General features: G+C 36.1%; 1 protein-coding gene and 1 long non-coding RNA gene across 3 annotated transcripts in view; one reads left to right on the forward strand and one right to left on the reverse strand.

The window, feature by feature from the left end:
* Positions 1–17,263, reverse strand: part of LOC105280238 (aquaporin AQPAn.G) — a 29,357-nt gene that overhangs the window by 8,536 nt on the left and 3,558 nt on the right. Inside the window, exons 2-4 of one of the 2 annotated variants that reach the window (XM_011340579.3) lie at positions 16,750–17,202; positions 13,796–13,916; positions 4,811–5,004 (exon numbers count right to left, since the gene is read on the reverse strand). In XM_011340579.3, coding sequence (XP_011338881.1) covers positions 4,811–5,004; positions 13,796–13,916; positions 16,750–16,833 — 399 coding nt within the window. In that variant the 5' untranslated portion in view covers positions 16,834–17,202. Of the gene's footprint in view, positions 1–4,810; positions 5,005–6,776; positions 7,090–13,795; positions 13,917–16,749; positions 17,203–17,263 lie in introns of those variants that run through there. The other variant, XM_026974406.1, reaches the window with a different exon arrangement.
* Positions 7,251–9,630, forward strand: LOC105280237. Its single transcript, XR_894103.3, has 2 exons — positions 7,251–7,667; positions 7,743–9,630. It is a non-coding gene; the product is annotated as an uncharacterized LOC105280237 (long non-coding RNA).

The raw sequence follows: 17,263 nt of genomic DNA on the forward strand, positions 1-17,263 counted from the left end.
CTTGTCTTGCGCGTTGGAGAAGGCTCTCTACTTTTATTACGAGTATTTATTTTAACTCGTGAGAGAACATTAGCATGTACACGAAGGAGTATATTTCGTCATTAAGACACAAGAATTCATCACATCCTATTTCATACTAAAATTAAATGAATATTTAATCAAATTTCTACGTAAACTGAAATTAAATACAGGTTTTAATTTATATCCTCATACAATATTATTAATTCTATTAATTATAGTATTAATTTAATAAATAATATTAATACTGATTATGCAGAAAAGAGACAAGTTCAAATTGAACTTTAGTCTTTAAGAATCTTGACATTTATCTAATAAGGATAAGCATACTAGGCCACCTGCAATTTGATTGCGCTAGGAGAACATCTCTCGTCGCGTGCTAAATCTGCGATAATTACTCTGAATAATTATTTCATCCAGATAAGCACGTGAGATTCCCAAATATTTTTCCAGCGCTCACTCACAACGCCTGGTTTGTCCAAGCCTCTCTCTACTACCGGGGGAAAAGTCATTTAACGTGTCTTTATCAATAGCAGCCTTATTGAACTATGTACGTTGGTCGCTCGTGCACTTGTATAAATTATAATTTCCATTATGGATGGAGACACGACCGATCTATAAATAATAAATGTGAGTACAAATGTCATCTGGTGACGTTTATTTTAGACGGCTGTGCAAAGCGGTTGGCACAATAAAGCCGATCGTTAACGCTAAAGACAATATCCGTTAGAACAGAAGAGACTTTTGGCATTCAATTTACGCTCGGATGAGACTCTCGAAGACGCGCCTTAGATCTCGAGTGGGGAATTTTCAATTGAGTCGTGTCTGCACGAGATGACGTGTGACTAAACGAGATTCGTGGACGATTGTGACACGATTGAGATATAATCGGCGTTGAAGAGAACATGTGTGACATCGATCCTAACTCTAGCGCCAATTTGTTGCAGAACTATAAAAACAAAAGAGATTTTCGGACATGACAAATTTAGAAAGTCTGAGTAACGTTATTAAAAAATTAATCTTTCGAACACATAGTCCTACAATGCGCGAGTTTATGTGAAAGATATTTTTTCCTTAGAATAAAAACAATCCGCGTATAATTAACCATTAAACATTTCTGTACACTAGCATCTGGAGATTAAGTTTTAAGACATCCATACGATATCAAGATATAAGACAAACGAAAGAAAGAAGTTAAATAAATTAAGTAGACCATAGTTATCTTCCAATTATAGTTTTTAATTAAAACTGCTATCGATACAGCGGAGTAGGGAGCAAAGCAACAACCAATCTCCCCTACAAAAAACGATTACGCGACTTGTAGAGCACCGCATAGACGTTCACATCCGCGCCGCGGGCTGTCGGAAAGTGAAGTATCAGAAGGGCGGAACGCACAGGCGGAATAAGAGTGAGCGCAAGATCCAGCTCCGGAGCTCTCGAGTAGGTTGTCAGAGGCCTTCGGGGCACAGTTGCACCATCTCCGGACGGAGTTAGACCCCCTTGGGCGAATCGGCGGCCTTATTTACCTTCCACGCGCGGGGCCCGGGCGGCCCACACGCGCGTGCCTCAATTAAAGCACCGAAGCTAAGCTGAAGTTCACGATCCTTTCACGATCAGAAGTATAGATTAAAACGATCGATATGAGAAATAATTAATCTTCTTTTCTCTCTCATTTAAAACAAAAAGATTAATCTCGAGGCTTGGAGAATTAAATTTACGTCAGTTAATACTTTTATATTCGCGGCCATGGATTTTTATCGATTATAACGAATTAATAAAATTAATCTCATCAATGATGCAAATGCCGCAACTCTGTATTCTCTTATCTTACCAATATTATTAATATTATCAACTTATATATTTTATTGTACTTATGTATTTAATTTATTTTCTTTGTAATGGGTTCACAAACGCAATTCGATTCACGAATTCACGATGGTAATTTATTCTGAGCTTCTCGCACCCGAACTACATTGTCATCGGAGATGTTCGAGCCGGTCAATGAGGGGACCATTCATCCTCGCGATCGCGTCGCACGAATCCTGATTGATACAAAGGAGGCCGCTCGAGTGCTCTTCACAAATCGACCGGCCGTTCGCCGAAAGTTCGCGTGTCGACAGAGCAGCGCGCCATAAATTGTTTCGAGGACGAGGTCAGCTCGCGAATTCGAAAGGACGAGCCAGGCGTAATTTAAGGATGATCCTCGTTCCTTCGCACCCATTTATCCGTCTCAATGAATGACCAACGATTACGTTTTGCCGCGCGATCGTTTATCGAAAATGCATTCGTGGCAGAAATGTGAGATTCGTGGAAAACCTGTCGTGAAAATCTGCAAACTCCGAAATCTGCTAAGCGTTTCTAACAACTCAATTGAAAGTTTTATTTTTATTCATCTTTTCTTTATAATCGATTCTAAAAATAATAATTAAATTAATCAATTCTCTGATCCATATTTTTGTATAATTTTTCATTATATTATATGCGCATATTGCATACATATGTGTTTTTTTATTTTCTCCTTTCTAACATTCATAGTAACAACAGACATAAAAAGCTAAAGTGGAAAAACAATTGTGTAAATCAGATGGAATACTAAGTGCATAAAATTGCGGAAGGTCGCAATCGAGAAGAATCATTTCTCACGTCAATCTTCTTTTCACGATCGTACATTTTTGTAATGAAGCAATTCAAACGATCACCGATAAGGATTAATCACGCGCGGGAATCGCATCGCGCCGATACTGTGCATGACGGACGACTTATCCTGCGATATTCAATCTCGGTCTTTTGCCTCGATCGAATCGCGATTCAAGATTACTTCATTCCACCTGGTTATCTTATCTTTTTTCTTCTTTGACCCTTTACGGAACGACAGTTTCGATTGGAATCGCATACTGTGATTTTGTATAAGCAGTCCCACGCGCGTCTTAAATGTCTTCCTTTTAGAATAAAAATTCGCGATTGGGCGATGCAAATCTCGTATGCGCGATTCTCTCTCTCTCTCTCTCTCTCTCTTCCTTTTTCACTACTTTATACATATATTCTTTATAATATATGCGAGATACGGCGATCACTGAATCCCGTATTCGCGAGAAGGAAAAAGATCGATTCATGGAACGAGAGTGAGAAGGATTAGATGGCTGACTGAGTCGCAAAATTTCAGCGAGGTGAATGGAGCCTCCACCTTGAAATACTCGAAATACAGAGTGTTCGAAAATAACGTGAACAATGCTACTCTTTGACTGTGGAAACGATACGAGATACATACCTATAAAAAAATGATATAATATATGTAATATATGTAATATATGTAATTACACACACATTCAATTAAACATACTGTCTGTTATTAATAATCACTTTTGTGTGATAATTATCATTAGTATTAGTGGGGTATACAGCTCCCTCTCTTTCTCTCTCTTTCGTCTTTTCTCTTTTCTCGTCTTCCTCGAAAAAAGCAAAAATACAAGCTATTAAAATGCAAAATAGGGACAAAGTTAGCACAATTCCTATAATTTATTTTTATTGATTTCCGCATAATTCATAAGTATTTCCTCGCGCACACGAATCTCAACGCACGCGTATCTACGATCCATTCGCAACAAATATTCGAGATATAATTGTGATCGATACTGAACGAAAAGCAAATTTGTTCCTCGATCGCTTTTTTCTCCATAACAGGAAAACTTAATTTTTCAGGAACAACAGGAAAAAGTTGCAGCGACCGCAAAATATATTAATTAATTATTAATTGTGACGTAATGCGAGATGATGCTGCGCGCTTGTATTTCACGCGTGCGTCCATTAAATGCAAATTTCCGGATGGACGATTGAAATGTCGTCGAGGATAATGCTAATCTTTTTTTCGGTGTTTTTAAACTGTTCCTGTACGCTATAATATGCATATACGGATTTAATAAAGATTGAGGTAATATTAACCTTTCTTGTTGTTCAGCTATTATTAATTAATTATCGCGCATATTATAAGAATATTTGATTGAGTGAATAATCTCTATACATGAGAATTATTATAAATAAATTCGTTATTAACGAATATGAAAAAAAGTTTATATTACGTATTTATCGAGATATACATCAGCTAATTAAAACATGGAGGACATCCAAAGAAGAACTTGTAAGATGTTGAGTGTTCGCTTTCACGATACGCACACGTAAGCGCGCTTCTCCAAGCAAAGATAAGAGAAGCGCAATAAAATATTCTAGACGAGCAAATCTTAGACGGTGTCCTTATATATTCATATTACAATTTTCTAATGTTTTACGTGCGAATTTACATTCAGTAAGAATACTCAAGCAAGCGAAATCGCTGGCGAAGGAAGAAACAATGGGAATAGAGAAGGAATCGCATTGTAATTCTAACAAGATCTAGCGTTCGTCTCAGTGCAGAAAAATATTTCTGAAGAATACGTCTTCTCTCAGCTTTCTTGTCGCGATATATTCTCGAACTCATTTATTATAAATAATTTAATGCTTCGAACGCATGCATGTACCTGCTCCCCTAAATAAAGGGTCGATAATTCTGAACTAATTTTTTTGATTCAAATTTATTATCAAATAGTAATTATCGAAAATGATAAATAAATACGAAATTTCTAACATTTTCTGATTTCTTCAATCTAGAATTTCAAAATAAAATTGCAATTATGTAAATTAATTTATTACTATATAATATAATTAAAATTACAATTCTTGAAATTCAGAGGTTTTGTTACAAATCCAATTTTATTGTATTTTTTTCCTTCGACTTTTATATTTATAAATGATAACTCACCTGCGCTAAGCTTGCCACTGCGAGACCGAAAGTGAAGGCGATGTGCAAAACAGACGGTGGCATGTTTGCTACCCACGTGATGCAGGAAGCGCAGCCGATGAGAACCAGCAGAAACGTGCCCAGGATCTCGGCGAACAAACTCACCAGAAAATCTAATCTGGTGACCTCCTCCAAGCCAACAAACTCCTTCATCCCTGCGAACAAAAATTGAAATAGTCAATAATATGTCTATAAGTTATAATATGTATATAATATGTTGCAATATATTATAATATGTATCATATCTAGTCAATTTATAATTTTAGATTTTAGAACATTGATTTAATCTATTTGATTAATTGTAAGAAAAAAAATAGAAAAACGATCAAAATATAAGTATAAAATACAATTAAAATTTACAATTGGTTTATTAACTGTTCATAATTCTAGACTAAATCTTAAGTCGTGGAATTCAAATTCGTTCAAACTGAAAGGGTTGGGACCATAAGCGAACATGACTAGTCAATCTTTATCACACCCTTATCAAGATATTAAACGCAAGAAACATGTGTCCGATCGCCCACTCAAGTGCACTGAAGTGGATTATACAGTTGTGATTAAAAGGTATGATTAAAACACGTCCATGATAACATGTCTAAAATAAACGTTCGATATTAATTGAAGATGAAAGTTAAGACATGTTCGACTATCGCGAAGAATTTTCCGAGTATCTTTGAGCGCCGAAATACTTTCAAGTACGCCGACTATTGCGATATGACATTCATTCAGAAATGATAGCACGATTGACAAATCTTAATTATTCATCATCAAATTTTTTTAATATTGATACCTAAGTATTAGTGTTATTTATGACACTTTCAAAGTTTTTATTGTTTTAAATTTAGTTTCCCAGTTTTCTTTTCCCCATATACTTATTCCTCGAAACTAATTGTTATATATTGTAACTAAAATTTGCGAAATAAAATGCAACTATTTACGTTAATTTTAATATATAACTATACAGTTCTACATGTTCAAATTTTACTTAATATACTTATCGAAAAAAAACGAAAGATCACGAATAGATATAATATTTAATTAAATTTTTCTTTGCAAAGATATGGCTAAGAGAAAGAAAAAATCTGTAGATAATAAAAACTCAGATTTTTTCGCGACACTGTATATGTCGGCTATGTTTTGGATCGCAGTGACAGTCCACATGGTTTGCTTTTGTAATTTACTACCTAGTCAACAAACGACGTATATAACTTCGTTTGCATGCATCATCACGATGAATGCTACCTTGAGTCTCATTCTTCCATGTAATATCATTATTGATCAACTCTTACCTTTTTTTATATACATAAGATCAAGATAAAAAGATTATCGTAAAACTAATAATTTATCTCACATGATGTTGCATCCCTAAAGTACTTCTTTAAGTTTTAATAGAATTTTTAATGCAATTTTAATGCAATTCTCACAAACGATTAATAAATTTAAAAAACATGATATGATTTTTGCCCTTTTATAGCATTTGTTTTATATTTATTTTATATTTAGAACAAGAATATTTTATAATGCGAGAGAGAGAGAGAGAGAGAGAGAGAGAGATTTTTATAATGTTAATTCATAATATAAGAAATTTAAGACCTTTTAATCTTATTCCTTTAAATTTAAATCCTATCTTTTTTTAACGACGTCATCAAGATGCACAAGCACGAGGTAACGCATCTCAGCAGGAGAATCTACAATAGCGATAAATCTTTTTAGCACAAAATCTACTCACGATGCAACAAGGCTAATCGATCGATTATTCATCCAATGAATTCCTATCTTTCCACTCAGAACCCTCCAGCTAAATGCAACGAACATTTTTACGAGAACATTCAACTACCAACGTCGACGTATGCAGTCCTGAGATTCTCCAGAGTTCTCTGCAACTTCCCCCTCAACAATTACCGATTCCAATATCATTCCGACGTACCTTTCGATTTACTCATGTTTGCTGCGCTACGAGCAAGAGACTGTTCCTCGATCACTCCCACCTGTTACCCCTTCGATCTTCCCTTGACTCTCTCGACCCTCTCGGTGTTTCTCCACGTGGAAGACGATCCTGATCGCTCTCCTCGTCCAGGCAGACACCTTTTCAACAATTTCTTCGGCAGTGAATTCCGACGATTCCGCCCAGAACTTGTATGGAGGGCGAAGAATGGACAACTTGGGGTACCACTAAATAGGCAAGACGAATGGGCACGAAAGCGGAGGATCGCGGACTTCCTGCGTTACCGCGAGTGGTGTACACCACGTGAGACAGTCTCTGGGCGACGTGCGCGAGTTTCGCCTTCATATATCGCTTGCGTTCGCCGACCAGCAGCACGGGTCCTCCCTCTCCCCGAATAGTGCGCACGCGGGGTCCTCCCTGCTGCCCTCCTGTCGCCTCTTCTGGGCCTCCCACCGCGCTTCTTTGAAAGCTCATTGAGGAAGGAAGAAGAGAGAGAGAGAGGAAGACAGACGAGAAGCACACACGAGGGTATAACTGTGCCGATCCTGTCGCTCTCGATCCGTCAGGATGTGGGCTTCGCCTATCGCGTAATCGCGTGCCCTTGACACGTACGCTGGCAGTTGATGCGTTTAAGTTTGCAATAGCATACGAAAAAAGTCTTTTGTGCAGCTAAATTGATCAAAAATAGTATTTGTTATATAAATTATAATTAAACTGTGTGCGCAAGTGTTTGAGTTGAGACTAATATAGAGGTTTAGTGATCCATGAGTTTAGATGAATTTTTCAGTAAATGTATGCAATATCCACGATTGAAAACAATTTAATTTATATAGCAATTCTTTCGACGCATCGGAAAAGTTGGCGCAAAATTTCGTGAGTTTACATACGAGATAAGATATATTTGAACACTTCTCACGTAGAAACACTATCCATAAAAAATGTCTGCAGATCCTTTGGACATCTTTTGTGGCATCGTGTTGATGTCACGTTGTCTGAATTTGTAATTTTTTATTTACAATTGGGATGCGCTTTTGCATTCTCGATTTATTCGATGCTAATTCTACTCTTGCACATCTCCTTCAATTAATTATCATAATGGAAGATACACATTGTCGAATGCGATAGCGATAGAGAGAAACGTGTCACATGATGATGAAGAACCACCCGCAGGTGCCATGCGTCCGGTATCTGCGTCGCACGTGCGACGTTATGCGTATGGTGAGGTAATGGTGCGTAGACGCACGTAAATGCGTGCACAGTACCATTCATGCAGACTCGTGGCGAACCTGATTTAACAGAAATTATATCTCACAGTCAATTTTCTATGAAGCTTATGGGAATCATCGTCGCAAGATTTGACGAACGCATTTTTGACAGATCTCCAATTCATCTGAAACTCGACATTGATGACATCCGCTTTTTCCGTTGCAATGAAAAATATTTGATTCGTCAAGGATGTAAAATGAGCATGGCCAAATGAATAAAAATAATCAAATAAAATTAAAATCAAGTTACGATATCATCAACAATCAAGGCGACCAAACCACAGACTCTTTGTAAGTTTGAACGTATCTCCTAAATGCGTAAATAAAAATCAGTGGGATCATTTGCATACTGTACTTAAAGCAGACTCATCTACGTTAGCGAATCTATGAACGATACCGTGTGTCAGTGAACTGTCCAAATCGGTTTTGGAGTCTCTCTTTCTCTTCACTTTCATTTTCGCTGTCGAATAAAGAGACGTTTTTACGAGGCGCGCTTAATGGCTCAAAGATGAAAAGTCGTTCCCGCGTGGGCGTGACGAGACGCGATCTGTTGCGTTACAAATATCCCACGTAATATGCATTAAGTCAATAGATTACTGTAATACAGAACAATAGAGGTACATACGTACATACGAATCTTCGAGAGCGACGAATTTGGAATAAAGAAGAGATTTGGAATAAATATATTGAATATATTGAAACCGAAAGATAGAACGCGTTTGTCATTCTTGTTTTCACCATTGACGTAAATGACGTTATTATACAAAAATAAAATCGAAATTTAGAAAAAAAACAATTAATCACGAGAAGTCAAACATCATAAATCTCCTTATATTTTAAAAGTTTATTTAATTTGATGATAATTAAATTATAATTACAAAAATTAATTAATCTAATTTTTTGTAATATCTCTTGCCGAAAATAAATGATACCTATGCACGGTGGCGTGTTTTTATCACTGCGTTATCAGCGGTTATCAACGTTTACCTGCAACGAGGATAAACATCGCGCTCGCCGAGAGAAGGCTCCCGGTTCTCTTGTTCGAGCGCAATGGCAAAGATAGTAATTAAGTGACATTAATTGGGTCGTTACGCGATGGCAAAGTGACTCTGCTGTAAATAACTTCCGCAATTAGCGTTATGCCCTCCTCATCGTCGTTGTACTATTCGCGCCGTGCATTGCGTTCCCGCGCGCGTTATCCCGACAGAAATAATTACATGTGTGGTGCTTATGCACGTAACTCGCGATGAATTCCTCATGTATGCGCACGTTACACGCTACGTTGCGTGCGTTAGTCGCTCTTCAGTATGGTGATTGCGATGGCGCTTAATGAAAACAGTTGTAAAATATCAAGATGATAAAAAGGATATTTATATATGATTCGAAATCTAAATACACGTGCTTTATTTTATTTTATCAAGTAGAAATGTTAAATGAACGAATGAACATATGTATACATATAATGAGAAAGCTTGTGAATTCGTGTATGATGTAAATTTTCGGGAATTAAGTCCAAGCATATAATAAGATACATTGTATTTTGATTATCTAATAAAGTTTTTGATCGTCTAATAAATTATGAAAAAAGAAATAAAAAATAAAACTTTTCTCATATTCATTTATTTTCAATCATTTTTTGTGAATCTGGTGTAAATGTTTTTCAATTCATTTATTGGGTCAGGTTTTTGAATTTAATTGCAATTATACGATAAATATGCTTTTTCGTAGTAGTTGTGAATAGAGTGAATATTGCTCTAAAAACACTGAGATGATAAGTGAAATATTGTCACGAATGTCAATCTAAACATCTAAAGATCCATCGAAGATGCAACATTGACCTAATGTCTCGTCTGAAAGCTCGCTGAAATTAATGTGAGGTGTGGCTGGAATCCCGAAAGGCATTAAAGATTTTATTGATTATCAATTACCATTATCAATTATTTAATTGGAATGGACTTATCGTACCATTCACCGCGCTATCCACAAAGGACCATCATCTAAGCTAAGTGAATCGATTCGAGTCACGCAGCGATTATTCTTAACTTGACTTGTCCAGAGACGGAATCGTTTCGTCAAATCGTTCACGTATTATCACACGCAAGATTTGGCAAAATAAAATAATGCCAAATGTAATGAGGAACAAGTAGATTTGCCTTGATGGCGTGAACGAAGGACGATTATCGGAAGTGGGAAGAACGCGCGGGATTATGCAATTCGCGTTCGGGAATTCGCAGGATCAAGGAGAATTGCGCCGCTTCGGTGCAAAACACATTGCAACTCTTTAATGACACTCATTGGCGGACATTGCGCATCGCGATCAAAGGATGATCGAGCGTACTTGATGAGATCATTGATTCTGTCTCCGTTTGACTCTTTTGCCTTCCGTAATAGCTTCTAACACGGGACATGTGCGCAGTGCGGGGATACAAGGCACAGCAATTTTTAAATGCTTATGTAATAATAACGAAGCATCTCAAATCTTCAATATTCTTTTGCAAATATTTCTTTTTCTATTAAGCTTATTGTATTTTAATTGATTTAAAATGCTCGATAATACAATTTAAGTAGGATACCACTTAATTAAAATACTGCAGCACATATTAAAATTTACGTTTTGCATGAATCTGCACATATGTATATACACGTGATACGTCATGGGCGAAAATAAATAATTCTTTCCCTGGAACGCGGTTGAAGACACTTAATGGTTTTACCAAAATTATTATTATCCAATATGCTCTATATGAAAAAGTTTAATTAATCGAATCGTATGTATATATCGCGCTGTGAAAATATGTGTTGCACATGCCGTTAATTATATCTCTAGCACAGACTGATGGCCAATCTGATTAATTGTTTCCGTTGCTCATTAGCGTTCAAAAGTGTAACGCGCGAAATTAAAATATGACATAAAGAAAATATTGTAATCATTTATGACTTCCATTAAATATCTCGTTATGAATAAAATGTCTCATATTTTATCGTGCGTGAGACTAAATAATGACGATTTGGCACATAAGTATCAAAGTTCCAAATCTTTGATAAATCTAACTTTTGACAGAACGTCCCACTTTGATTACATTGACAAGAAATGATAAGTTCCTTAAACAAGTCAGAAACAAAAATGGCGTTTAATATCAATTTTTCGAAATAGCGAAATACAATGTAAATTCTACATCTCATTTAATTAAATTTAAGAATACAAATATTAATATTCTTAAATATATAAATCCATTAAAAAAATAATAGCACTATTTAAAATTTCGTTAAAGAAATGTCAATCCTAAATTGCTTTAAGGATGCATCTTTGTAGAATAGCTCGAAGCTCCACGTTTTACGGTACAACTTGTGTAACAAAACGATGCGTAGTAAAACATAGTAATGTCAAGTCAGGCGGAAATTGGCGAATCTCGGCGAACGATCATTTATGATGTCACGATTGCGGCACAAAGCAAAAAGTATCGTGAGAAATCTCTGGTAAAGAAAAAACCTCTAAAGCTATTATAGTTTTTTTTTTACAATCGCTCATATATCAGAGATTTCTTCTACTATCATAATTCTGAAGAAGGTAAAATTTATTTCTATTTATTTAACTTAAAATATAATTTTCTGCGTAGGAAAAATGCATTATACTTTGCAAATTATATCATTTGGAACGATGAGTGAACAGGAATAGCTTATTTTTCATGCGCGACTTCGCAGGTGGATTTCACGGCAATTTTAAATTTTAATTCGTGGCAAGTGTTGTCATCACTGTCATCAGATCTGCGTTTATTTATCTCACCATAAATGCATAAAACTTAATTGCACAATGTTCCCAGAAGAATTTTGTGAATTAAATTCCATCCACAAACAATCATGATTTTTCGTCTAACTTGAGTGCGAATTATTAATAATAGACACATAATTATTAAGAATAGACTAATCCGAATAAAAAGTCGAACAGCATTTCCTGCAAATTATTTAAATTTAATTTCCATCAGAAAAAGTGATATGAATGAAATGAATTTAATCGCGAATATCTTTAAGGAAGTATTCCGCGTGAAAATATTCTAAGAAAAATCTGCCGATTGCACAGATAATTAATGACACGTCGGCGAGAAAAATAACGACGAAATAAAGGGTTAGCAACACGTGATTAAGAAACATGTTGTTTTTTGTACGAAAGGATGAATTGACGACACACGTAAACAGAGACGTCGTCAGCGCGCGGTCGATCGCAGCGATTATCGAGCTCGTTAGGGCACAATTTCTTGAACGCATAACATTAGCGGCCGATGCTAATCGCGCGTGCGGAAACCACAGCAATCACGAACACTATAATTGTCTACGCATAGGGAATGAGATGTGTCAACAATGGAATGCAGAATTTTCCGTTTTCCGCGTTTTAGCGCAATCGAGGTTGTGTCAATAAAATTGATCCTCCGATTTCGAAAAGCTCTAAAGACTAAAAATGAAAAGAGAATTAAAAAATCTTCGAAATTATGTGAGGTCAGAATGAACAATTTATAATTTCAATGATGCTAACAATTATTGATAATTAGAACGCAACGTATAATGACAAATTGTTCCAGGAACAGAATTGATGCAGGATGTTTCTTAAGAATAATTTTTGAAAATAATAATTTTATTTATATTAAATTACATTAAATCAGTTTCAGGCACTTCACTTTGTTTGTGTGTTGCGTGCTTCTTTTTCAGGCTGCGAGTAAGTCGCGATCTATCGAGAGCGATTTAAAGCGGTATAAATTTAAACACTGAACTGTCTGCCCGTCGATAAAATAGGAACTTGTTGCGAAAGTTTTTTTTGTGTATAATAAATATTAAATATTAATCTATTTAATTAAAATGGGTACAATAAAATACGACATTTTTTCAATTTTGAGTGTTTTGGTTACTAACTGAAAAGATTCGTAAAATATTCAATTAGAGAAGCATAAGCGTAAGTAGTTTACATTAAAATTACATTAAAAACTTATTCAAGTATTGCATTTGATCCTATAAGTACGCATCAATTTTCTCAAGATTTGCGCGTTAATTATAAATGATTATACAATTTTAAAAGGCAACGTTTAAGAATTAAAACCATAAGTAAATTGCATTAATATTGCAGCTGTACTGTGTATCATACGTGTGTGTAAATTTAATGTAGGTTTTTCTCAGTAATTAATGGTATTAATTACACGGAAAATTGCCTCGCAATTCCTTTCTAGAGATTCGACGATACATGATACGTCACATAATTTCATCTTAATTACACAACGATATGCAATGATACGTTCGCGCAGATACGACGTCGGATAAAGCTTCATCTTGTAAGTAAGATATTCTTGTCGGAAATGGTAATTTTTTCTTTTGATATAGCTAGGCTGTGGTACACACGTTCGATTCAAAAGAACTTCCGCGAGAGAGGATGATAAATGATTTTCTGTGGGAGAACCGCGCACGGCGTGTATCCATGAAGACCTCTTTAATCATTAGCTGTTAAACCATCCGTGAACTCGAATTAATATAGAAACATGAAATTACGACCTCACAATGTAATTACTATGAAGTGTAAATCGCAAGTGCAAACTATACGTAATAGACTATAAAAGATAGAGTAATGCTCAAAACTATAACGTTAAAGATAACGTTAAGTTATAGATTTTCAAGAAATGCGTTAAATATTTTTTATGCTCTGAAGTATGCACTGTGCAAATTGGATTATGCAAAGAAATATTGAAATGGACTTACGCCGAAGTCGTTCCTGATCAAAGTCTTCGTCTTCTTTAGGCACTGATGATGACTGATGCACTCGCTCATTTTCCACGTATCCTTCGGGGAATACCGTGGACACGTTCATTCCAACGGGCTTCTGGAATTACAGTATTTAATTACTATAATATTTTTTATCATAGATTATGTTAATTCTTGATTCTTAAGTCAGTGGTTCCCGAGCAATTTGCCTCTTTTGTTTCTGATTCATTAAATCCTAAACATTATAAGTATGTTCCTTTAAGAAAAATTGTTTCATTTTCATAAAAGAATTGAAAGAATAATTTCTGTATGTAAATATCAGTTGTTCTATGTCATTACTATTTTTCCACTCCTGCGATCCACGAAATTCAGATTGTACTTTTTCATATTGTGATGCAAAACCTTGAATGAGTATATTATGCAATCGGAGATTTAAACAGTGACAATCTTAAACTGTTTCACAGCTGATAGATGCGTCTCTCGCGATGCAACTGCATTCTTTATTCAAGTCCCGATCGCATTATAACCATATGCTAATTCGTCGTCTAAATTCAACGTATTAGCATCTCTTTGTCAACCTTGCCATGGATTGTATAAACAGATCACGACGGAGAAGATTCAAAGGAATTTTTATAACAAGAAGAGAAACAATATTAGATTATAACTTCAAGATCGTAATTTTCCCATTAATTATGATAGTATTTTATATCTTGTTAGTTAATTAAAAATTAAGAGATATATATTGATATTTAATTAAAGAAATATATGCTGATCAAACAAATTGTCAAATTTTTCTCTTGATCTTTCTATACTGACAAATTCAATTATTAAGTATATAAAAAAAAAGATAGAAAACGCATTCTTTATATTGTTCATTATACTTAATATTATTTATACTTCATCTATTTTTATGCGATTTTATTGTCAGAAGAAGTATTATTATCCACGCTCGCGCGAGTGACTTAAAACTTTATTAGTCCCTTGGTGAAAATCTAGTTAACACATGTTCTCCAGTTCGAAAAGTCTTGTCTTTGTCACGAAGAATAAGAAATAAATGACCAAAAATTTGCATAAATGTGCAAATCGTAGGAATATGCCGCGTGAATTCTGCCAAAAATTTACATAAGTGCAGGCTGCCGAGAACATTTCCTTGACTTATTTTATAATCTCACCTATAAACCTGAATCAAAGATATACATATATAGTGATATACATACATATATTCTGACTCATGACTCGATGATAAGATACTTGTATTGGGTTGAGTAAAAACTAATTTCGTATTTTTTGGTCAAAGTCAAAGACAAAATTTTGATATTAAAAAATAACTTTATTAAACAATGTTTTTTCAATAACATTTCGCCATCTTTCAGGTAATTTAAGAATTCCATCCTCCCAAAACATCCCAGTGTTCTGAGTGAAAAATTCCTCAAGGTGTTGTTTGCAAGCTAGTGAAATTTTTTCCATTAAGCGAATTCTGTAACGATCTGAATAAGTGGAAATCTGATGGTGCCAGGTCAGGTGAATATGGCGGATCTTGCCTCATCGGGCAAGACGTCCCACCCAAGCCGCAGTAATTTTTGACGGGTTGCCAAAGATACGTGCGGTCTAATGTTGTCTTGATGGAAGATGACACCATAACGATTGCTCAATTCTAGTCGCTTCTCGTCGATTGCTGCCTTCAACCGGTGCAGTTGGGAACAGTACTCCTTCGAATCAATTGTTTGATTTTGTGGAAGCAGTTCATGATATATGATTCCTTTCCAATCCCACCAAATACACAATATGACTTTTCCGTGTGTATGTTTTGCTTTGGTGTGGTTTGCGGCGGTTCATCTCGCTTCCCTCACGATCTTTTGCGCTCAACATTCTTGTATACAATCCACTTTTCGTCGCCCGTTACTATTCGTTTTAAAAATGGATTGTTTTCGTTGCGGTCCATTAAATTTTTTTCAGTCAAATTACGAGGTACCCAAATATCGTACCGAGACACGTAGCCAAGTGTGCGCAAGCGGTTCACAACGGTCTTCTGAGATACGTTGACAATTTGTGCGATATCTCGTGTCGTATAATGTGGATTATTTTCAACCAACGTCTTGATTTGATCATCATCTGCAACCAATGGCCTACCTGAGCGCTTTCCATCTTCACATGTCGTATCACTAGCACGAAATTCCGCAAACCGGTTTTGGCACACACGTTCGCTTACGGCATCCTCCCCGTACACAGCACATATCTTTTCTTTAGTTTGCGTTGCGTTTTTCCCTTTGTGAAAATAAAAAAGCATCAAATACCGAAAATACTGCTTGTTTTGCTCCATGTTTACAATGCCACTAAATACAAACTACTGAATCGATTTTGATGAATGATGACTTTATACACACAGGAAAACATAACCTTTCAGAAAAATAATGGTAATGTCACATCTTGAGTGAAGTTAGCTGCCAATATTTTTTCTTAATGACATCTACCCAAAATACGAAATTACTTTTTACTCAACCCAATAGTACTCTTATCATTACATCATAATTATCTGAACCGCGTCACAAATTACGAAAGCGGCATTTGAACAAAAGACCGTAACTTATCTCCCGTTTGCGAAGCAATGAAAATGATGATAATAAAAACTGATAACACCCCACTACTTTGTATCGAGATATAAAGTCATATTTATAATTACATATTGGGCGATAAATATGTTCATCTTATTTCAAATCTTATGTCTCTGTTATCGATATCATTAATCGGTGATACCACGAGGATTATTTCTAATCGCAAACAGATATCCAAATGACTCTTACTAGAATAAAAAATAGATAAAAACGCAATAATCTATACTAAGCCTGACAACGAGTCTTCAAGCTGATACTTTTTATCTGCTTTAGAAATACAAAGTATCAAGTTTTTTTGCAACAACTCTCAAAAAGGCCTACGAAGGAGAAGATGCTCACCTTCCGTCGACCGAATCTCTTGGCGGCTGTGTTGAACACCAGAAACTCCCGCCACAGGTAGGTCTTGCCGCCAGGTCGCTGCATCCCCAGGCGGCCAGGTTCTGCGATCCACGAACCACCACCTGCCGTCCTCGACGGCCATCCACCCCACCACGAAACGTTCTAAATCGACAAGTCACCCTCGCGTACCGCAAGCGCGCCAGACCTGACCTCGCAAAGGCGAGGATCAACTGGACGAGCACTGGAAGAATTCGCCGTGATCGGCCACCCTCGTCGACCTGGCAAAGTGACGAGGGGTAGTGCACGTGATAACAATGGTGGTGGTGCATGTAACGACCTTGGCAGCGACCTCATCGAGTTGCGTGACGCTCTGCCGTTGATCGTTCTGCTCGCAACGTTCTGGTTGTATTCTTGTCGTCGTCAACGTTGTCGTGCTGCACGATTGGGCATTACCTAATCAAAATCGAGAAGTGAAAGAACTATTTTGAGAATCGTAGAAGCGAGAAGCATGACA

This window comes from Ooceraea biroi, chromosome 1, assembly GCF_003672135.1.
Source record: "Ooceraea biroi isolate clonal line C1 chromosome 1, Obir_v5.4, whole genome shotgun sequence".
Taxonomy (NCBI): Eukaryota; Metazoa; Arthropoda; class Insecta; order Hymenoptera; family Formicidae; genus Ooceraea; species Ooceraea biroi.